A 24,479-nucleotide genomic window follows, 5' to 3' on the forward strand; every position below is an offset into this window, starting at 1 on the left:
TTATTTTATAAATATCAATACTAAATAAGATTTAGAGAATTCAAATTTACTCTTTAAAATATAGAACATTTATAAAATAATCACACACATTGAGAAAGATAATGGATTTAGATAAAAAAATTTAAATGCTACTATATCAAATTAATCTAAACTATTAAAAAAATTTAAAAACTGCTCATGAATTAATATAAACTACAAATATACTCAATATTTAATTAAGATAAAAATAGAAAACAAATGTAAAAATATAAAATACCTTATAGGGTTAAGGACCAGCTTTCTTTTTTCTAAAATGTGTCCTATAATAAGGATTGGAAAAGTAACTTTTTATTATGATTTTAATTAAAAATGTATATTATTAACAAAAATGATCATCTAATAATAAATTATGGTATCAATTATTTTTCTGTCTGTCAATCTCTTCTACAGGGCTTGACCAAGATCCAATAGAAGCAAACTCTAATCCAACAGCAAAACCGGTGCAAATAATTTGATTTATGACAATTTCCTCGTATTCACAATATACAAAACTAAATATTCTGATTAAACTGTTATTAAACCCTTTAAGATTTAAAAAAAAAAAAGTAATTTTGATTCAACTTTTAATTTTGTGTACGTTTTTTTAATAGTGTAAACGGCAATAAAATTAGAAAACTGATCCTGGTAGTCAAAAAAATCTTGCAGCCAATACTTCATTTTAAAGTAAATATAATAATAATAATAATAATAAATAACCAAAGAGACAAGTAAAAAAATAATAAAAAATAATAAATTTATAATTTGTTGTTCATGTTTTTTTTTTATTTAAAATCATTAATAGTGAAACCGTAATAGACCTGATGAATAATTGTTTTTTTTGAAGAGGCAAAAATTTCTCTAATCAAGCACTTTGAAATTTAACAAAAAAAATAGCTTAAATTTTTGAAGGGATTGCTTCAACTAAAAAAAAAGGTATAAAATTTTGTTTCCCTAAATTAGACTGAATCTTCTTTTCTTTTCCCCTTTTCTTCTTGTGTAGTTTTCCATTCCTATATGAGAAAATGGCATGAGCAAAGCTCACACATGTTCTTCCCAACATTGAAGATAGAAAAAAGTTTAGCTTTTGGTGGATGTGAAAAAGAAAAGAGAGAGAGAGAGAGAGAGAAAAAAAAAAGAGAAAGAGTGTGTAAAAGAGAGAGAGAAAGAACATAAACATAGAGAAAAAACAAAGATCTAATCGAAAGTACATATGATGCATGAAAGAAAAATTGAAGGGAAAAGAACATTAAAGAAGAAGAAGTAAGAAATGTTTGAGTAATCAGAAAGCAAAAGTTTTGGACTTTGGAGAATCAGCGACTTTGAGAGTTTGTTCAATAAGTTTTCTGGCTTTTCTGCTTCTAATCTCCATTCTCATGCTTTCACTCTTCTCCACTTTATCATACTCACTCTTCTTCACAATCTTCAAACATCTCATCTTTGATTTCAAACTCACCATCAATCTTCCCAATCCCATTGCTTTCTTTCTTCTTCTTCTTCTTCTTCCTTCAACCTTCTTCTTCTTCTTCTTCACTCTGTTCATCATCAATCAATCACAGATAAACTCATTAGAACAACAACAACAAGAAAATAAACAAGAAGAAGAGAGGGTCACGTGAGAGAGAGCTACTCAAAAGGAAGAGGAACATAGAAACAAACCTTTTCAAGGACTGATTGTGAAAAGTTTTGACCTTTCTTATGTTATATACACTGCAAAAAAAAAAGCCTCTTTCTCTCTCCTTTTTTTTTTATTTATATGTTTTTTCTGAATAACAAGTGCATTCAATGAATTCTGCGTATATTCTGTGTCCATTTAAGAATTCTTGTTCTTAATTGTTTCAATATTCACATCAGTAAATAACAAAGGATAAGATCAAATTCATTGTACATTGAAAACTAAAAAACTTAATAATTATAATAATAATATCAATACTTTTGTAGGAATGAGATAAGTTTAAGTTTAATGTAGACTTTAGTGGGAGCAGTTTTGAAATTGTATAATGGTTAAATAATTTTTTAAAATTTTTGAACTGGTCTATATTAAAATTGATATTTTAAGAAAATTGTTATGGTTCATACTTAATATTTTAATGAAAAAAAAAATATTATTAGTAACTTTATTATTATTAAGTTATAGTAGTGGGAGTAGCATAATAATTATGAAGACAAAAAATTAATAAATTTAGAGATGTATAAATAATTTTGAAGAGATTTTAGAAACTTATATAATCAGATTTTGAATTATGTTTTTGTTTGTTTTAAAAATTGAAATTTTGTTATAATTTTATTTTTAAAAGAAGTTTTTAGAAAATAAAAGAAAAAAAAATTAAATTATATACTTGATTTCAAATTTTAAACGTTATAAACTATTAAATATTTATAGCTTCTATATTTTTGAAGCTAAACGATTTTGATTCATTACTTATGCATGCCTTCCAACTGCTAATAAAATATGTTATATGTTTATAAGTTATAATAATGTCAATTATTTATTTGCGTAAGATGTTAATAACACAATTTAATAATAAGTTTTAATATATATGTTATAACAACATATGCATTAACACTTATGCTAACCGTTAAATAAATTAGTAATGAGCATTAAAAGTTATTTAATTTTAGAAAACAAAAAAGAATCAAATGTACACTGTGGTCAAACTTTAGCATTCGAAAAATTATTCACACGAAATAGTAAATTTATGGTTTTAATATTCTTTAATAAAATATAAATAATAGATCTTATAATATAACAAGAAAAATATAATTTTCTGGCATTAATTTCTTTTAAAATGTTTCTATTTTTTTTTCAAAAAATTCTAAAACTAGAATAAGGTTAAATATTGTCCTCAAACTTTTAAAAGTTATGTTTCGTCCTAAACTTATTTATTTCATTCTGTACTTTATAAAAATTATGTAAAACATTATTTTCAGTAAATTATTTATCATTATTTTTCTTACGTTAAACCATATTTTAAACTAATATTTAAAATAAAATAACAATTTAAACACCAAATACTAAAATGATGTTAAATGTGTTAAAAAAAATTCATATAATTATATTCAATTGAATATATTTATTTATTTTTAAAATTTTAAAATTAAATTACACTAAATTTAAAATAGAAATAAATTTTAATTTTATAATTAAATTCAGTTACTAAAAATATATTTAATTCAAAAATATAGTTTGGATTTTAAAATTTAAAACTATTTATTTAATCTGAATTCTAAAATATAAAGAATATTCATATCATTCAATATGAAATCTTCTTATAGGAGCGATTCAATAAAATCTGAATATATTTGTTCTTCAGGAAGAAAACTTTTGTGGTAGTAGTAAACACTGTTTTTTAAACAGTCTTAAAACTATAAAGTAAAACAAAATTAGTTTATGTTAAAATTAGTTTAAGTAAGCTTTATAGTTAGTTGGCATGCAATTTAATTTTATGAAGCAAATAATTTTAATTTAACTTTTCTTGAAAGAGTTTCGGAGAAGTTCATTTAAGGAAGCTTATAAATATGATAAGATTATCTTCAAATAAGCTTTTTAACAAGGCTATTTTTTTTTTTTATAAATAGTTTTTGAAGATTATAAAAAATAAATGAGCTCTTTTACAAGTTAAAATTAATTTATGTATTAGTTAATTTGGAGAATTATCCTATATAGTTTCTCTAAACCTAAACGAAGAAATCATGTTGAGAAACAAGAGTCCACTAAAAGATAATCAATTTAGAGAAATTACTCATTCATAACATTATTAAGTACTTCATAAATTAATTTCAAGAAATATTTTTAATTTAAATAATTAATTTAAAAGTTCAAATATTAAGTACTACCAGGAAAACAATACAACATTTAATGTGCATTTTTGAGAGAACTTCTGCAAAAACTAATTTTAGATTACATTAATTCTCATGAGAATTTATTGTAGAGTGACATGATGTGTCTTTGAAAGTTTTTATCTTAAAAACATGTATTACTTTTTAATTCAGTACACAAACTATTTAAATTACTTCCATGAATTAATTGAAAATTTGTAAATTAAAATTAATTTCATTTTCTAATATAGAGCAATTCTTACAAACAAGTACCATACCAGTTGCTATTTGAGACTAAATTGTTTAAGCTAGAAATTGTGTGGGCCTAACAAGCCCCTATAAAAGCCCATTTATTCCATGAACGTGTACTTTCTGCAGTTCTCCACTTTTCTGCCTACACCCTATAAATTATAATATCCCCATTTTATTCTTTATTAAAAAAGAATTAAATATGTTTTTAATTGTTAAATTTTTTGACAGAATTCATTAATATTCGAAACTTTAATATATTTTGATCTTCAAATTTAGTTTTAAAAATAATAGATATAGTTTCTTTTAACTTAATTATATTGTGTTAAACACATGTCAAACAGTAAAAAAAATTTAAATGTTAGAAAAAAAATTTGTTTGAAACGTTAACAAAATTTAATAGGTTAAAAAAATATATTAATTTATTTTTAAAATTGAAAGAAATATTAAAGTTTCAAATAACAACAAATGTTCAAAAATTTAAAATATATTAAACTCTAAAAATATTAAAAACCCTAATTTCACATTCCCTTTCCTTCCTAGCATCACGAAATGTTCTGTATCTTCCTCTCTCTGCTTCAGTTTCTTCTTTTACATAAATTTGCTAAGATTGAAGGTGAAATCTCTCTACTCGACATTTTATGAGAGGTAAAGGATAAAAGAAAAAATGAAATTTGGAGAAATATAACAATAGAAAGAAGTTGTTTAGGTTATTTAAAAAAGAAAAAAAATAGAAATTCTTAATTTATTGGAATTATCTTACATAATAGAAAAAAAAGTTAAACATAAAAAATAAACAGAGAAAAAATTCTTTAAAAAACTGAGAATTATTATCTCGTTTTTTGTGTTTAGAATAAAATGAAATTGTGATTTGACACTTTATGACAAATGGAATAGACGCGTCTTTTTATTATCTATAATGTGAAAGTGTTCTCGTTTGCTTGACATTGTGTTTACTTGAAGATGATCTTTTCATTACTTATCATGTGAAAGTATTCTCGTTTGCTTGACATACGAAAATTGTGTTTATTTAGAGGATGAATTTAAAGGAGATAGAATATATAAAAGGAATGCACTCAATGATTCATCTATCACTTTATATAACACATTTTTCAGCATATTTAATAAGAATTTGGCTAAACTCTTGCATAAACAACTCATAAGTGAGATATGTCTATACTCATTTAGTCCAAGGGATTACCACACTTAGGTGTTGAAGTGATAAAAGAGAAAATACATCCTTTTTTTCTATGTCACTCCTTTTAAGAAAGTCTTCCATCACGATATATTTGTTCAAAATTTCTCTAATAAAATTGAAATTATAATTATTTGGTATCAAACTTTTACTTCCTTCACATTCTCTCACAATCATTCTCAATTCCTCTTCTATAAATCGTGTAGGATATTGTTTTCTTCTCTCCTTGTAAACCTATTTTGAAAAAACTTGCCTTCCTCATTGATCCTTGTTGCCTCCTTTACCCATTTCTCATTTATAAAGATTTTAAAACTAACACATAATCGTTCAATAGTATCATATATTGATGTCATTTTTTTATGTGTTAACTTGTATTTTATTGGGAATGAAATTGGTTACTGTCATAAAGACAGTAACCCCTTTCTGTTTCAGTTAGTTAGCTTTAATGTTTGTTAGGTTTTACTGTTTCCAATATATTTCATTAAATGAAAATCAGTTTAGTATTGTCATCTTCAAATTTTCCAATATGATGAATGATTGCATTAAACACACACAAATTTCTAAGATTAAATGATTTTTAAACACACATTTAAAAAAGTTTACATAAAAATACACATTCCAAGCAAAATGTGAACTTTTAAAAGCAAATATGATGTTAATTAGTTTTTAATCTCATTAAAGATATTATTTCGAAAATAAATAATAATATCCAAAATATGAATTACATTTATCACACAATTAAGAAAAAAAAAGTGAAATGTTACAATAATGCTATATTTTTAAACAAAATTATCAATTTATCTATGAATGAATCATATTTTTACTTATAGACGTTACACTTTCCATTTTCAACATTTCTAATAAAAAATCACTCCATGTGTCTATTGGACCAGGCAAGCACCAATGGACACAATCATTATATAGTGTCATATTCTCATTTGGCCAATAGCCATATCTATTGGGGTGACCATCTGGTCTCAATAACATTGCTTGTGTGGTGTCAAGTAACATGAACTTCAACCCTTTCTTTATTCCTTCTTTCTTGGCAATTCTGAACTCATCTAATTGAATCTTATGTAACTCTAAATCATAACCCTCTAACTTTGTTTCATTACTCCTAAATGGCTTAGTTCTCATACAATTTCCACCTTTATTCCACAATCCATTTTCAAAATGAGATGGTGAAAATGTTCTAAGAAATATGGTACCCTTGAAGTTTTCTAAACTAATGATGGATTTAAATGTTGTGTTATAAACCTTTCTATAGCCATAGTACAAGTTTGAGTGAGTCATATTATCTAGGTCACAATGTTGACATCCAACAACTCTTTGTTTCTCATAGAACACAAGGGGTCCCAAAAACCATTGTCCTCCATTGATAATAACATAGTCAAAATCTTTAACGTGGGTTGTCCATGTTTCATCAAACTCATCAATGTAAACATTGAAGAGAGCACTATTTGAATCCACTTTTTTAGCCCTAACTAGATGGGGTGTCCAATAATTAGCCATGGTGAAGTTGTAATTTGAGTACTTCCATTGCTTGAAGGAAAACACTTTCGTGTTGGAAACATCTATGGGCCACTCCACCTACAAAGGATGATGAAGAAGATAAGAGGATTACTCTTAAAATGTTTGGGAAAAAAATCTATTAAGAACTTATGGAAGGGAAAAAATAGTAAAAGAAAGTATGAATTTAAGTTAAAATTATAGTTCATATACAAGTTGTAAAAATAAAAATTTAAAACCATCACCCATCTTCTAACAAAATGATATTAACAAATTAACAATAAAGTACAAGTATGACATTTGCTTATTTTATTTTAAACTTGATAAAGAATATTTTAACATACAATAGCAAAAATATTTGGCAACAAGTTGTAGAAAAAACACAATTTCTTTTTCTATTAAAAAACTACAGTTAAAAGTGATTTTTGGATGAAAATATATCTCTATCCTACTCTTTTCTTCTTCTTCTTTTTTCAATTTAAAGTTAATTTAAGTTACTAACTATGTCAAAACATAAAGTATTCCAACAATTAGGGAACATTTCAATTTTAGAGGAGTTCTATCTATGTATAAGCTAATCTAACAAGTTGTAGTGAAATTATATTTTCTGAGCTCTTATCTGCAACACTATCTCTTACTTGGGGACTCTAAAAGTACATAAACAAAAATGAACATATGTATGTTTGAAGAGGTTATTTACATGAGTAAGTATATTTTTCCATAAATTACGTAAATGGAAACAAAAAATAAAAAAGTAAAGTAATAAGAAATTATGACATTTCAGTTCAAAATAATAATACTAAAATTGTTACGACTCAACGATTTTACTTTTTTTTATCTTTCCTATACTTTCCTTTTTCACAAATTTATCCCACCCATAAAAAACTATTAGAAGGAGTTTAAAGAGATAAATGACATAGAATATACTACATTAAGATGAATCAAACACCACAAAGCTTATGATTATGGAAGCAGAGTTTTAGAATCTGAGTCTTGAAAAAGTAGGAGAAACACTAACCCTTGAAAGGAGGCAAATCATAGACTGCATATGATTTCTGGCTAAGGAGTCTCCAACAAGAGCCATAGATTTTCCCCTCATAATTTCCAGGAACTGAAAGGGGTTGAAGATGGGAAGTTCACACTCATTTGGTTTCCATCTCCACTTCATGAACTCAGAATCTGGTCTCCCATGTTTCATGCAGTTTTGGTGTTCATGAATTGCCCAACATGTTGTGTTTGTGTAGTATGGTGCTTCAGGATTTGGCACCCATTCCCCACTGAAAATGTCACACTTCTTCAGAGATGTTGAGGGCAAGCTTTCTGGCTCCTTCAAATCACCAATTGCAACCTTAAATTTATTGATCTTCAACAGTGCTGTGGTCACAGTAAATATCAGAAACATTATGCATACTACTTTACTTATGTTTGATACTGTTTGTTTTTTGGTTCTGTTCCCACATTCAAGCTCCATATGTAGGAACTTCATGGAAAAGGAGAAAAAGAAGAGGAAGGGATAAAGGAAACTAATAGGGGAATCAGCTTTTGCAAATATATTCTGTGTAAAACCATGGTTGTTTTGTCCAAGTTGCTTCAGATTCTCTTCTTTTTAAACCTATCATTAATTAACCATAATATTTTATCATCTCATAATTTTCTGGTGGACTTGTCACATGTTTATATTCCTTTTCCTTTTCTAATAATGTGGAAAATTCAATTTACTAAACTAATATTTTTCTTACATTTTCTTATATTCAAATAAATTTAATATTCTTATATTATTTAGAGTCAAGGATAATTAATTTACATTTTTTTTCTCCAATTCCTTAAGAGATAAAATTGTAATAAAAATTGATTTGCTAACATGGATAGTACTTTAACCCTAATGATATTATATCAAAGATATTGGAGTAGAAAGAGTTAATAAATTCACCTGTGAGATGAAAGTTAGATGACTGTGAATTTGAACATTGGTATTAAAAGGAGTAATATATTATTAACCTCTAATCTTGATCATGTATAGATAAAACCACATCTAAAAACAAATGTTGGTGATATATTGCTTTCATAAAGAGTGATTTCTTTATGATAATTTATGTACGAACTGGTTGATTTGTTTGCTTCATCAAACTTTATGTAGGTACAAAATGAATGGACCATCCTAACTTTTTTTGACAGCTAAGATTGATAAATGATGTTGTAAAACGAAAGGACAAAAGGGGAATGGTGCTTTGCTGGAGTTTTCTTGTTGTGATAAGGTCCTTCATATATGAGGAATCCCTCACCAGCAAAAGCTGTCACATCGTTGTGTTTTGTCCCGTTCAACCTGCAGACACAAGATATCTCTTCAGATATGTTTTTCATGCATGTGAACTTATGATAAAGCATAACGAAATTATATATCAGCAAATAGTGAATATTTATTTCATGGTTTAACCTCATTAATTCAAATCAAATCAAAGTCTTTGCTTCATTATATATAAGTAAAATAAATATTAACACATTTTATTTTTAATATAGTAAAAAATTTACAATATAAGAATAAAAGTTTTAACTCTATTAATTTTATTTGATTTTGTAAGTGCAAAAGTTTAAAAAATCGAGTTTTAAATGGGTAGTGTGGTTTAAATAATAATATTCAAAATTATTTTAACATTAAAAGTTCAAAATGTAAATACATTTTTTTTCTTAAATCACATAATTTTTTTACTTTTTTTTTCTCTTTAAACTTTTTAACAATCTCTTCATCCATTTGAAGATCAGAGACTACCAAAGTTATCCTTAAGACGTTCTCTTAACTTTTATCTGATTGGTTTCTCAAATAGAGTAAATTAGTTTTTTGCTCATTTTCATAGTTTGTGCATTTTTCAGTGCATGTGAACTGTTCTAGTTTACATGTGAAGCCTGAGTCTTTTATAAGAGTCTCTACTAATCATTGGTCCTAATGGTGTATCTTGATCGTGTTTCTATTATTCATAGGAGCAGAAATGGTTTTTTGTGTGTTTGGAGTCGTTTTTAGGAGTTCTTGAGTGTTTGGTCAGTCTATCAAGTAAGAGAAGTTAATTAACTTGCTTTAGAATTTTAGATGCTTTAAGAATGTTAAATTGCATGTTTGATCTGTTTGAGGTTGATGGACATCTAATATTGTGATTGAATTGTCGAGTAATCTGAATGTGTTGCAATGGTTGTGTGTTGTTTGAAATTGTCTTAATTGGTGTTGAATTGAGAAACTTAGGATCTGACCATTTGAGCAAGTTGGTATGCACTATGAGATTGAAAACTATTTTTGAACTAAACACTAAGTAATGAATACCAATTTGATCATTTGGTTCCTGATTTCCCAAATCACAATTTTGAGTTTTTTGTTATTTGATATGACATTGAGCGATATTGGCATGGTGTTGAGCGCATACTTGGTTGTGCAAGTTTGAAAGTACTTTTGGTCCAGACTGTTGACCGCCCCTTTCCATTGTAGAATGGCCACTTTTGCGAACGTTTGGTGTTGAGCAGTGGCAAGGCACCGCTGAGCGCTACTTTTCACTTTAGGTTTGGAACAATTTTAATTCTAGGTAATTGAGTGATAGAATTACGTCGTTGAACAAGACGTTTTGTGAGAAGAATGACGGTAAACATTAGGACTACTATTGAGCGCCATGATTGCTACTAAGTGTCAAGATTGCCATTAAGCATCATGATTACTACTGAGCGTCACTTTTTGCGAAAAGTTTAGCGTTGGGTGCCAAGATTGTTGCTTAACGCTCTCTTATGTGAGAAGTCTTGCATTAAGCGCCACTTTGAGTGCCAATGTGTATTTTGTGATCTTCTGATCTTGTGATTTAGTTTGAGGTAGTTTTACCATGGTTTCTATGTATGATTATTATGGATTCTATTGTTTCATGGACTAATAACATGGTTGTGAACATGTATAGTGAATGTTTTAAAAGGAATTTCAAGGAGAAGTTTCTTGTAATAGTTTCAATAGTATATGTATTGATGTATAAATTTCGTATTGGAAGTTATATTGATGTTCTAATAACCATTCAATCTCAAGTAGAGAAGAGTAGGGTATGTGGTGACAGTAGCAAAAGGTCCTAGTGTAGGGGTTTTACTTTGGCCAAAGACGGGAACATACTAACTTTGTGTGTGATATAGGATGAAACCATTTGACAATGGTTCTGTAGAGTAGTAGAGGTCACCGCAAGTGCATAACTCGCTAGAGTCTTAAATAAATACATACATCTGGATGGTCAAGTCTATAATGAATGATTGCATGTCTTAGGATTTGTTGATGTGAATGTTATTTGTGTTAATATCTCTTTAAATGTTGTATGATTGCCTTTTTGGTACATTAGCTTACCCTTTCTTTTATGTTTGTTTACTTTTTTGTCCTTTTTTATAATGTTCACTTTAATGGTGTAAACATATGAAGATGTTACCGTTAATATGGTGCAGAGAGAGATGCAATAACATACTTAAGATTAGTTATGTTGTGTATAATCTTTTTTCATTTGAAAATTTATAGCTTTTGTTAGTGTGTATATAACTTCTAGACTTAGTACATATTTTATGTATAAATATTTGTATGTTTGTCTCATCTCCTGGTTGATTATCACTTATATAACTTTTATTTAGTAGTGTACATTATTAAATAGAATTTTACATTTAGTTTATTATTTATGTTTATTAAAGAAAAATACTAACTTTAATGTATAATTATATTTAAAGATACCTTTTTTTTATGTTTTGTTCTTTGTGTTATAAATTTAAGTAAAAATTATTGTTAGGATAAATTTCTGAATAATTTTAATGTAAATTTAAAAATAAGTTTTAAATCTGATTTAATTTTATAAAATGAGTTTGTTAGATGAGTTTTGCATTTATTATATTATAAAATTAATTTATTTTTAGTTGATTTCAGATTTTTAATATTTATAACACATTCTATTCATATGGAAATTATCAATGTATTGTTTTTCTGGTTGGCAGGTACTCATGTTCAAGTAATGTATTTTCATGCCGATGGAGTCTGCTTTCAAATTGGGGTAGGTTCACTAAGAATAATATTGCATTCTTGAATGTTAAAATTGCATATTTTAGAAAACGTTACAAATAAAATCTGACAATTAAAATAACCACTAAAATGACACATATTTGGTGACAATTTTTTAAAATACTGATAAATTTGCTAGAAAAGAAAAAAAAGCATTATTAACGATTAAAAACTGCCACAATTATTTAATATTTATCATATTTTGATAATTGAAAACCATCATAAAAATATATCATTATTTATAATCCTTCAATATCTATTAAAAGTTTTAAATTGTCACAATATTTTAAATTTTTTTGTCAATCTGTACAATTTCAATTATTATTTATTTTTCAATTATAACTAATAATTGAATTATTTATTTTCTTTAAACTATTTTATAAGATGATGATAATAATATTATTAATTTTATCATACTTTATATGTGATGGATAACTGGGACCAGACTTCATCTAGTCTAAGATGTAGTTGGCTAAAACAGGATGCCAAATATATTTAGTGAACAACATATAAATCATCCATGTTTAATGAGCACAACCCATCCACATGAATAGGCCAAATATATATCTCAAATCTAACTAGCGATGAAAGACATTCCTTGAGAGCTTTACTCCATTAACAACCTCACATTTCGCATAATGTTAGACTATACCACCAAAGAGCACCAATGTATATTTATATGGGTTTTCAAAATCTATCACAAGTAAAAAATATATTCAGAAATATAAACCATCTATTGAAAATGTAAGAGCAAACGACTTTCTTCGTATGATTCTACTGTATTAAAGATACATAAAAACATATATTTTTTTCTAATACAACTGTATATATGTTCGTAGTTATTCTGTTCTTTAGAGTTCTTGATCTGTCCTTTGTTTGATCTGCATGCTCTAGTACGTAGGTGTTGCGTAATCTTGTAGTGCAGTTACCATGATTTGTGAATTTTAGTTGTTCTAGTTTAAGCATAATGCAGACTTGAGGACTTAAATCTGTTTCAGAAGTTGAATGATAACCTGCACTTGTTGTGTCTGAAATAGATTCTACAGGATCCCAAAGTGGGTCTGACTTCAACCAATATGTCTTCTTGAGATTCAAATGGTAAAATACGTCAATTATCAGTTCTGGATTTTGAGTTCTGTAACTTCTCAAAAATGTCTTTTTTGAAGAGTAATTGAGATTCACTTGAAAATATTTACGGAATGTTCAGTTTTGAGTTTCTCCTTATGCTGTTTCTTTTAAAAATTGGTTCCATTTGTCAAGTTTGCATATCATTGGTCCTTTAATTTCTTGGTTTCCATTTGATTACGTGATCCTTGTGTGCATATTCTTTTCCTTTTAATTTCAGTTTTGCATTAATCTCAGTTCAGTAGCTTACCTTGCATTAGCATAGTGATTGATTTACTCCCTTTGCATGTAGATGATACGAAATTTAGGTTCTGTTTTTGTTTGCTCTGAATAAGCCATTATAAACATCATCCCGGATTCATATTTCTACCCTATTGCATTATTCCAAGTTAGATTACATGCATCAGTTGCATTTTATCATTTAAGGAGCCATGATTGCATTCCAAGTTAAAATCTGTTTCAAATTGACTAAACCCATTGCTTAATTCAGAAGCATCCATTCTAGATTGTTTTCCACCTTTGCATACACCATTCAGGAGGAAGAACAAAAGAGAATGGAAGAAGTGGAAATGGCAGAACATAAAGTAACAGAATCTTGTTCGAGCAACACCCGGGAGCCATCGATTTGCATAAAGAAGGCCGAGGAGGAAGAAGTTGAATCTTTAGAGAAAAAGCTTCCCGACTTGTTCGGTTATTATAAGGAATTTATGGCTGAAAAAGTGGAGATCAACCTGAGTAGCCAGTGGAGTGGTTCAGGAGACGACTTATTCGAAGACCTCGTCTCGTTTATGCTAACGACCTTCCGCTCTCGAAGCTGGTTGACGAGATCTACTATCGATTGAACCAGGAGGTTCTTAGCGGCACGATCATGCTGGCGGAGCCGGTAACGTACCGGAGTGTGAGGGCTATGATCTTGGATGAAGGAATGAGAATCAGTTATGGACTGTCTAAGGCCGGTGCTGATGTATTGGAGGACTCACCGAGTCGTGTCTTTGGTGTTGGGAGGTAATTAAATTTTTTTTCTTGATTTTTATTTTACATTAACTATTAATAGTATATGCAGGGTGCATTATGATATGATATCTAGGTTGCCGGACGAAGTCGATGCACATATTACTAATCAACGAATGTGCCGGAGAGGATCATGGTTAGGATTCAAGCGATATCTGATATCTGATATCTGGTAATATGCTCTACATTGTTAGTTTACGTTCGTAGTTAGTGTTTGATTGTTTTCACCTTTTATTTTTTTTTATAGAAATGATAGAACCTAAGAAACGTTTAAAGAACGCATCCATAAAGCTCAGTGAAATTATGGATATGGACTTGATAAGGCATTATTGGAAGTATCATGTTATTAGTGATGAGGCTCAAGGTGGAAAGGGTTCGACACATTCAAGAGAATGATGTTAACAAAGAGACTTAAATAAAGAAAGGAATTTGCAGAGAAAACATAATTGGTTCATGTTAATGCCCATATTATCAAATGCCTTACGCAGGCTTTGTAAAACTCTAGAAAACATAATTTCAGTTGCATTGTAATCGGGACCACCACTTAAATTGAGTATCAAATTATCTTTTCAACCCAATCTTAAAAATCATAAATAAAAGATATTTAGATTTGAAAGTATGAAATTAAAAGTTAGATAATTCGAAGAGCTATTGTTAGACCTCGTAAATATGCACCCAAAACCCTTATGTCAGACCTCGGAAAACGCAGACTGAAACCCCTTGTCAGTCATTTAAAACGCACCCAAACCCCTCTGCGCTGACGCTAGGTGTCAAGAAACGAGGATTTGAAATCAAATAGTGGAATGCAGGTGTCAGCAGGAGAGCGCACGCTCGTTTTACGTGGGAAGAAAAATGATTTTTTCTGAAACCTTCTTCCCACTCTCTCTGCATGCACCCTTAGTCTTCCAAAAATCTGATCTTTCATTTTCTCCTCCTTCTCACTAGAAATCCTATCTTCTTTCTAAGAAAACTCACCTTTCCTCTTCTCCGATCATCATTCAGGCACCGTAGGAGCATTACCGGCGTCCCAAGCTTCAACTTGAACCGAACAGTTTCGAATTCTGGAAACTGGTAAGTTTTTCTCCCCTTAGTCGTTCGTTCTTGTGCTACATGCAAACCACGTTTTGGTTTCATGCGAGGGTGTAGTCTAAGTTATCTTGGTTTCTTGCTGTTTGGTTTAGTTGGAAGAGTTAAGTGATCGTGAGGGTAGAAGTTGTAGTTGGACGAACCAAAAACCCACTTTTAGACCGTTCAATCACGTATCCAGGTAAGGGAAGCTTATTTAATTTAATTTGATTTGTTGCTGTTGAACTGCCTGAATGTTCGTTTAGTTGATTGAATGAGTTTGATGCATGATGGTTGAAATGATTGTATGGAATGAACGTTCGTTTATTGGATGAGATGAAATGAAATATGAATGAATTAGGTTATAATGTATGAAATTTATGAAACTTATATGATACGTGCTGTATGGGATATGAAAATTGATTATGATAGGAATTCTATAAAGTTCTGAAGTTATGAAGTTATAAGTTAAGAAAAATGAGTTGGAATGTAAAAGATTCTGTATATGAGATTTCACTATGATAAAGTACGTTCGTCACTGAATGGTCATTGACCGTTCGGTTTTCCTGGTAAACCTAGTTGAAACGGGATTCTTTCATTTGGAGAGAATCCTAGTGTAGGACGAACGCCTTCGTGTGGTAATACTATGCTTGAGCGTTCGGCCAAGTATAGTGGGGCCTGAATCTAATATGATAAACTTAATATATGTATATGTACTTGTATATTATTGTTGTTCATAAACACCACTTCAATAGTAACATAATATAATTATCAACCCTTTTATTAGAAGTTTATTAGTGCTCGGTCTTACACCTAGCGTTCGTAATGAGTAGTGCTCGGTCTTATACCAAGCGCTCGTACCCAATTCTCGTATAATCAATCTTGATGAAATAACGTTCGTCCCAATTTCAGTAACATATCCTTACCGTGTTCGGTCACTGACCGACATCCGGTTTCTGTATATGATTGATTTTAAACTATGGTTATTTAACGTTCTGATGTGTCCACGTTCATGGGATCCGGCTTAGAGCCTCTGTACTGAATTATTGTTGGAGTATGAGTTTGAACTCCCGAGGGTCAGTTCATCTAACTGATTCACGATGTATATAACTTCGTTACCTATTATATATATATTTTACCTGGATTATTCTTGGATCTAAAAGTAACTCTCTTGGTCTTATTCTATTCTGGAACGAGATATTTTATCGGTCTCGTTTCTGTCGTTCGTCCTCGTTATGAAGAGGGCGGAACGTTCGATATTTTATGTATTTTGAAAGGATGCTGAAAATGACACCTAAGGGAAAGGTTATAAAGGATGAAGAGTTATGAGATGAATATGAGATTATGGATTTGAACGAGCGTTCCGGGGAGGAACGACTCTTGGATGATATTGAAATTGGTAAAGTATGAATGTGGTAATGCTTGGCTGACGATTCATCCTGATGTTCCGTGAGTACTCGTCCTCACGTAGAGGGGGTACGTCATGTGTGGGAACGACAGGAGGTCCTAGTCCTTAGGGGTACTTTGGACGGAACGGACTAACCTTGGGTGGCAGCTAATGAGAATTCCAGTTACTACATCACCCGGGTGCACGAACGTCGTAGCTACACAGAATTCATACAGTCCGGACAGTCGGTCTAGTATCAGGGTTTTGATTGAATTGTTTATTGGAATGAAATTGAATGTGCTTGCATATGAAAATGTATGTTATTACTTGAATTAAATTACATAAGCTTACCCTGTGTTTTTCCTTGTGTTGTCTCATTTGTACGTCCGTCCTTGTCGTTACAATGATCATCCGTGTGGATGTGAGCAGAAGGAGACGCACTGCTGGAAGAGGCGTTGGAAGAGCAATATTTGGAGGAAGAAAACTTAGTCGAAGTCGAGGTGAAAACCGAACAATAGGACGTTCGGCTTGTAGTTGGTTATTTTGATTAGGTGGCCGTTCGTTCACCTTTTTCTTTAAGTTTTGAATGACCGTTCGGGGTTGGCTTTGTAAACCGTTCGGTCAAAATTTCGCTTATGTTGTACAGTTTTAGTTGAGAAGTTATGTAAGGCCGTTCGGCCATAACCGTACTCTCTTTTAAATGTTAAAACTGACCTGTGTTATTATTAATCGTAATTATTCTATTATATGGTTTTATTACTGTATTTTTGAGATGTTACAGCTATTTGTAAAGATATTTGCGAGACATATTCGGTTTTATAAAAATAATCTAGATTTTTCAACAAATATATATATATATATATATATATGATTGTAAAATTTTTATACCACAATATTATAATTATTATGACATTATTAATTATGAAATATATTAAAATATCTATACTATCATATAAAGATGATTCACCTTCACATTTTTTTCAATTTTATTCTTCAAGCGACTACTTTTTTTTTAATTTAACCGTTTTTTAATTTAATCATATTTTAATTAAATAGATGAAAACTATCTACAATCAAAATATAAAATTATTTATATTCATTTTTATAATTATAATTTTATTATTTTTCATTATCATAAAAAAAATGTAAATACACATATTCTACGTACATATATTTTTATTAGTTAATGGGATCAATTAATATTAGTCAAGATATCATTAGGTTTAGATGCAATCAATTCATCAATAATTGAATCAACAACCATGAGTTCATACACAATTATCATACTTGGATTGTTGAAAATGGTCCAAATTTTCCCACTAAATCCATCTAGAGTTTTTTCTCTTCTCAATTCCATCTAAATCAAACCATGACAATTCTGACTTCTCTTTTTCTTTCCATCTCAACTTCTCACCCAATAAAATAAACTCTTCAAAACACAAAAATACATTCATAATTGACTATTCTTGGAGGAACGTGATACCATTCCCACATGTAATCTTCAAAATTTTAAGGATAAATGATTCATAATTGATGTTTGGTTAACATTGCTGTCGTTCAATGGAACCAAAATAATTTATTGTCTAAAAATGACAAACGATTTTTTTTAGTTGTAATTGTATTAACTAGTTGTCTTGTGTCTCTCAAATGGACATATATAACAAACTATTTTTTTTAGTTATGGTAATCAACTTTGTGTGAGAAAAATTAGATGAATTAGACTAAAATAATTTCAATCTGAACTACATCAATAATATTAACCAATCTAATAATTTTTTTCTTCTTTAAATGAATTTGGACCCACATGGGTTGCAAGTTGATCAGGTCATTTTTTCACCAACATTTGTTACGGTTTGACAGAAAGCAGCCTTTTGATTCTTTTTTTTTCTCTTATAATAAACTTAAACCCTTTCCCAAGTCAATGGATTGTGATATTTTTCTATAAAATATAAATATTTTATTCTAGTTTCTGTATTTGCATTAGACTCGGTAGCTGAGCATGTGCAGTTGGGTGTATCTGAACATATTTAACCTTCTAATTTATATTATAAGAGAAAATTAGTTTTCAAGCTAGTACACTCCCTAGAATAAGAAAAATAAATTGAAAGAGAAGTATACATATATAATAAATTTTGTATTCTCTATATATATTTTACTATCAGTTAAGATATTAATTTCTGTTGTTTATATGATCAGATTAAATATTAAATTTATAATCATAGAGTATTTTTTAATTAATAGTTAGAATAAAACTTTTAAAAAATATATTTTGATAGATTTTTGGATAATATTTTAATACACATATGTATTATTTATTCACTGATTTATTATTTATTTATTAATTTAATACGCATATGTATATTTTTTACTGATTTATTATTTATTTATTATTGTCTTGATATATTTTAAATTTAATGAAAAAATATGTAAAAATGTTAATAGAAAACTGAATATAATTGTAACTTAAAACCAAAATTTATAACTATGTGAGTGAGTTTGGTAGGTGAGAGTACTATTCAAGCTTGCTGAAAACAAAGACTTATCTCTAAGATTTTTTTTAGTTTACTTGAGAATGTATTGTTTATGTGAGCGACGACTTGAGATGAATCTTGTGTTAATTTTAAAAGAAATGTGCGGAACGATTTGGAAGGATTTATGGGATGATTCACTTTTCAAAATGTGATGAAATTTGGAGAGATTTAGAAGGATCCAATTTAAAAGGTCTAAATTACCCTTCTAATTCGATATAATTTCAGTTGCAATTATCACATTAATATAATCGATTTTAGGCAAATATTTGTTGTTTTTTGTGCTACTGGGTTGGTGGTAGATGAAGAAGATAAGGTTGATGGCCATATGAAGATGAAGAAAAAAGTGATTGATAAAGAACACACGTGTTTAAAGCTGAAGAAGATGAAGAATATGAAACTGTATTTGGTTCCAAGAAATCCATATTCGGTTCTAGCTGTATAAAGAAGAAGAAGGGAACCTGTATTCGATTCCCATTTATTTGTATTCGGTTCCTCATTCTTCAGAAGAGAGGCTTATTCGATTCCCAAGGTCTATATTCGGTTCCCAGCGCTGTGGTCTCCATGTTCGATCTCCACGAACTCTCTCCTCACTCTGCACCACCGCCTCATGTGTGTCTGCTTCCCCTCCATCGCTAACCAATCTTGTGCCTTCCCCTCCACCACCGTTGTTGAGTCCATGCCACTTTTCTTTTGTCCTATTTGTCTCAACGCCAACTTCACCTTCTTCAGTCCCCCGACCGCAAGACAAGAGTAGTAGATGTCCAATCTTCCAAGTTCCTCATTGCCACTGCACGGATCGCGACCCTCTCCACGAGCAAGGCTGCTGCTGCGACGCGCTTCGATGCGGATCGCCGTGCTAGAGAGGCAGTTGTGGCCAGGAAGGGGCTAAGGAGGCCTTGGAGCATCTTGCGAGTTCCTCTTTTGGTTCAACTACTTGTTTATCCATCTGGTTTCTTGTTGTTGTGGTAGACACTAGACACTATCACCCCTTGTTGTTGCTAGGATGCATAATGAGAAATGAATAAAGAAGGTTGATAATCCATTATTATATTAATTAGTTGGACCAGTTAGCTAGTTAGTTTGATTGTAAATAAGGACTTAGATTTGGCGAGAGTTATTTTTTTAAATTTTTTCAAGTGAAAAGGAGAAGGAGTAATCCTTTGTGGAGGAGAAATTCCTTGAAGAGAATTCTATTTTCCATTTCTGTTATACTCCTCAATAAGTTCTATTCTTTTAATTTCTTTCTATCCATCTTTCATGTTATTTTTTCCCAATTTCTATTAATTAGTCTAATCTACTGAGTCCAAATTCAGGGAGAAAGAAGATGCATGAAGCATTACAAAAATTAACATGAGCATAATGTCCAACTTTAATCTTTAGAATCACCTATCTTAAAAATAAGGATCCTGATATTTTAACAACAAATTTTAACAACTTTTTAATAATGGGCCATGTGCCATTGTTTTATTGGTCTGCTTGAATTTGTTTTCAGAAAAATATTTGAAACGAACCAATCCTAAGTTGCCACGTTTGCGTTGTAAAAAAGTTGTTAAAAAAACATTTTCCTAAAAATAATGATGGTAGTGAAGGACTTGGTCAGGATCTTGATATTTAGAGTCACGTGTCTTGAAAATAATGATGTGTGTGAATTAATTGTTTTATTGGTTATTAATTTAAAATATACTAATAAAATGAAATAAAAAATTTATAAACTATAATTCATTCTTAAAATTTTAAAAAAAATCTTTGTTGTTTATTCTTTTATATTGTTTGAATTAAAATACAATTAATAATTTAGTAAATAATTTATTCATAAAAGCTAGTGTAGCATCATAGGAATTTATTAAATAATTTAGTAAATTAATTTATTAATAATTTAGTATATTATAGTTCTCAATATGAGTATCGTGTGCAACTTTCTCCATATCCTTCAAATCCTAATATAATGACTCAAATATGAGAGGGGTATAAGACTTACAACACATAATATGTCAAATATATTTGTATGTTATTATGTTCACACTTTTTTTATCTTATGTAATATTCTTACTTTGTTTAATCACTACAAAAATAATTAATTTTAGGAGGGGTTATTTTTTGGCGGTTTTGGAAACCCCGAATAATTCCCGGCGATTTATGCACAAACCGCCCCTAATTGTTTTTTAAATTTTATAATACTTACGAACCCATATCCCCTTCCCTGCGCCTTCGGTCATTCGTTCTAGTAACATCTGTTCTAGTTTCAGATACTTTCAAACCCTAAAACCTTCTCCCCGTCTTCATCAAAATTTCCCCCAAACCCTACCCTACCACAATCTTCTCCTGCTTGGCTTCTTCTTTGGCTTGGCTTCGTGTTCGTCTTCTCTTCTTGCTTGGCTTCGTGTTCGTTTTCTTCTGCGAGGTGGAGCGTTGAGGTGGAGACGTCGAGGTTGAGGCATCGAGGTGGAGGCGTCGAGGCATTTGTGGGTTGAGCGAGTTCGAGGTGCTCTGGCGCGCTCCCGCATTGACCGTCAAGGTAAGATTGTGTTCGATCTTGGCTCTCCGGTTTTGGCTCTCTCTTTCTTTGTTTGTTCGATCTACCGATGTTCGATCTTTTTGTGGTAACTCAAAACATTTTGTCTCTGGTTTGGTCTAACACTTTAATAACAATTTTTGAAACATTGAACTCCAAAATCTAATCTTGCCATGCCAAAATCTGATATCTTTGGATGCATCTCGGCATCTAAAAGAATGATACTTGCTTTGAGATTACGGTGAATGATCGTCAAATGTGAATCCTCGTGAAGATAAAGAAGACCTCTAGTTATGCCTGTTATGATTTTGTATCGCTTTTCCCAATCCAATTGTGCCCGCCCAACTTCATCTATAAACCAAAGCCAAGATACGATATTCTCAATGAGTTAGAATGTTTATAAATGAAGAATAGATGGTTCGGTTCCTTAATTTTGACTTGCCAAATATGAAGAAATCGAGGCTTTTGTTGGGAACAAATTCATACACCAATAGCCTTTCTCTTCTTTCCAAGCAATATCCTATCAGCTTAACTAAATTTCAACGCTGAAGTTTGGCCATTAACATCACCTCACTCTTAAACTCAATTTCTCCTTGGAGGGAGTTCTTGGACAAACTTTTGACTGCAACATCCTGACCATTGGAGAGCTTACCCTAAAAATTTAAAGTTTATGAATGTAAGTCAGGGTAACGACCTATCAGGTATACCACTATATTTTGTAGATGTGATGTACATCTTTTTGTGACACTGTTATATTTACCTTTTAAACAGGTCCAAATCCTCCTTCTCCTAGCCTATTTGCATCAGAAAAGTTGTTTGTAGCCGTCATGATTGTGGTAAGTCCAATTGCAATGTCTCTATTGATGTGATTTCATCATGATTTTCAGCTTGAACTGGGAATGAGTCGCAACAAATCAGTTCTCCAAATGGAATTCTGCTTCATTTTAGGAAAATATTCTTCTTATAGACACTTACTTGCTTATTTATGATAACAATAATAACTTTCTTTTGGGAACTTGGTAGAACTTATAATATAAAATTTATGATATCTCCTATTTATTGTAGCTGACATGTTAAAGTTAAGTGATACTTGGCATAAGTTTATTTAGACTATTTGTATTATGTGAATCAGAAATTCTACAACTAAATTATTTTGGGTAAGCTGATTTTCAAACATTTTAAAAAAGTTTCTACTCTTTCTCCAAATGCATTTTATTATATAAACACTTATTACTGCAAGTGTCCTTTTTTCATTTTACTATTTCCTGACAGTGATTGAACCATGCACTTTTTTTCCAACAGTAGAAGAAATTTCAAATTCTATTATCATTGTGGGTAGCAACCATAGTGTACTTCTTCAGTTTTACCCTATTAACTCCATTGCAGATAACAAAGGATTAAATCAACAAATATCATAATAAAAGAGAATGTGATGTTAGCTTACCTTCAATCTGTTTCCGTGACTTCCTCATTCTTAAACAGATGCACATAAGACTTACTAGTTAATTTTTCTATTTTTTCTTTATTTTCATTTCATTCTAATTTCTATATGTTAGTGTAAGGTTTTCTTAGTTTGTATTGTTCTATTATTTATTTTCTTTCTCGCTTTGGTGAACTATCAAGGTTTGAAGTCCCTTTCTGTTGTGTAAAGATTGTTGATTGTTGTAGTACATTTTCTAATTTTTTTGTCGACATATTATAATTAAACTTTTTGATTCTTCATTCTTGTTATCAATTATTGATGCTCTCCCTGATGCCATTCTCCAATGCATCTTGTCCCGAATCACCAATGCTTGTGACATACTATCCTAAAGGATGTCTTAACTGGTACACAATCAATCATCCAATGTTAAATAATGCTAAATTTCCTCCATATTTAACTAATGTCATTCAATCAACCTTGACTCTCTGATACATCAATTCATTAAAAGAGATGAAAGAAAAAGGCTATAAAACTGTTTCCATAGTAGTGAATTAATAGCTCACACATTATATATTAATTGGATGTACTCTTTCTTTTGCACAAACTTTTAAACCATTTGATACAATTTGAAGCAGTTGCTTTGACTTTGCCGAAACCACCCTTAGAACCTGAATTCTTGTTCTTGTCTATTTCCTTTTGAGATCTTGTCACATCATCTTCCATGGCACCAATACCACCAGCACCCCATTGATCTGTCCAACTTAGAGCTTTGCTTGCCATCTTTCCTTGATGCCATCACCATAAAACAACCTTAAACCTTTCTGATACGAAGATACAAAATCTCAACAAATCATTACTACAGTGCCTGTGGTGAAAACTTGAGACAGAAAAGCTTAAAGACAGGAGCAATACCCCCAAATGGAATGACCGAGATTTTGACGCAGAAGAATGATTGATGAAAGACTTGAAATTTAAAAGGTATAGAAGAAAGGACTGAAGGAAATGTTATATATATTGAAATGTGATGTTACATTGCTTTTCCTTTTCCTAATTTATCTTTATCTTTTCATAACAGGACTTGACAACTCACCTATCTGTTTGAGTACATGTTAAGAATTGTGAACGCCTTACAAGTGTGTCCCCACCAACACCGAAAGATCTTGTGGAACTTGAAGATCCAGTAGTGGAAGATGTTCTGCTACGATTACTTCCTTTCTTAACTAATTTAGTAACGTTGAAAGTTGAAAACTGAGATTGTGTCAAAGCCATTTTTGATGTCAAATGTACAACAGAAAGCAAAGATGTGATATCTAGAGGATCAACCCTTTTTCCTTTGAAGAATTTGACCATATTTGAAGAATGTTTGGAATGAAGATCGTCATGGAATTCTTTCTAAGGATGCACCATCATATTTTTAGTATTTCAATTTAATATTGAACATCTTTCTTTTTAATATATGAACAATTAATTGTATAAACATATTAATATGTAAAACAATGTTATTTATTTTATATATTTAGTTTTAATTCATATTATTTCATTGTTTGTTTGGTTAATAAAATAAATTTTATTATAATTTCATTTTATTACA

General features: G+C 30.1%; 1 protein-coding gene and 1 pseudogene across 1 annotated transcript; both read right to left on the reverse strand.

The window, feature by feature from the left end:
* Nucleotides 1-5,981: 5,981 nt before the first annotated feature.
* Nucleotides 5,982-8,358, reverse strand: LOC108344488 (protein trichome birefringence-like 19). The gene is made up of 2 exons (XM_017582922.2): nt 7,806-8,358; nt 5,982-6,868 (listed from the first exon to the last, which is right to left on the reverse strand). Exons 1-2 carry the CDS (start codon nt 8,271-8,273, stop codon nt 6,080-6,082), a joined length of 1,257 nt encoding a protein of 418 aa, XP_017438411.1. The 5' UTR covers nt 8,274-8,358; the 3' UTR covers nt 5,982-6,079.
* A 13,234-nt stretch (nt 8,359-21,592) lies between these two features.
* On the reverse strand, nt 21,593-22,294 carry LOC128193697 (cysteine-rich receptor-like protein kinase 10; annotated as a pseudogene).
* Nucleotides 22,295-24,479: the final 2,185 nt, after the last annotated feature.

This window comes from Vigna angularis, chromosome 8 (genome assembly GCF_016808095.1).
Source record: "Vigna angularis cultivar LongXiaoDou No.4 chromosome 8, ASM1680809v1, whole genome shotgun sequence".
Lineage (NCBI taxonomy): Eukaryota > Viridiplantae > Streptophyta > Magnoliopsida > Fabales > Fabaceae > Vigna > Vigna angularis.

Excerpts from the sequence above, each read along its gene's own strand:
- LOC108344488 (XM_017582922.2), bottom strand. The coding sequence starts at position 8,273 with ATGAAGTTCCTACATATGGAGCTTGAATGTGGGAACAGAACCAAAAAA. Across the intron at positions 6,869-7,805 it reads TGATTTGCCTCCTTTCAAGG|GTGGAGTGGCCCATAGATGT; the intron begins GTTAGTGTTTCT and ends CATCCTTTGTAG.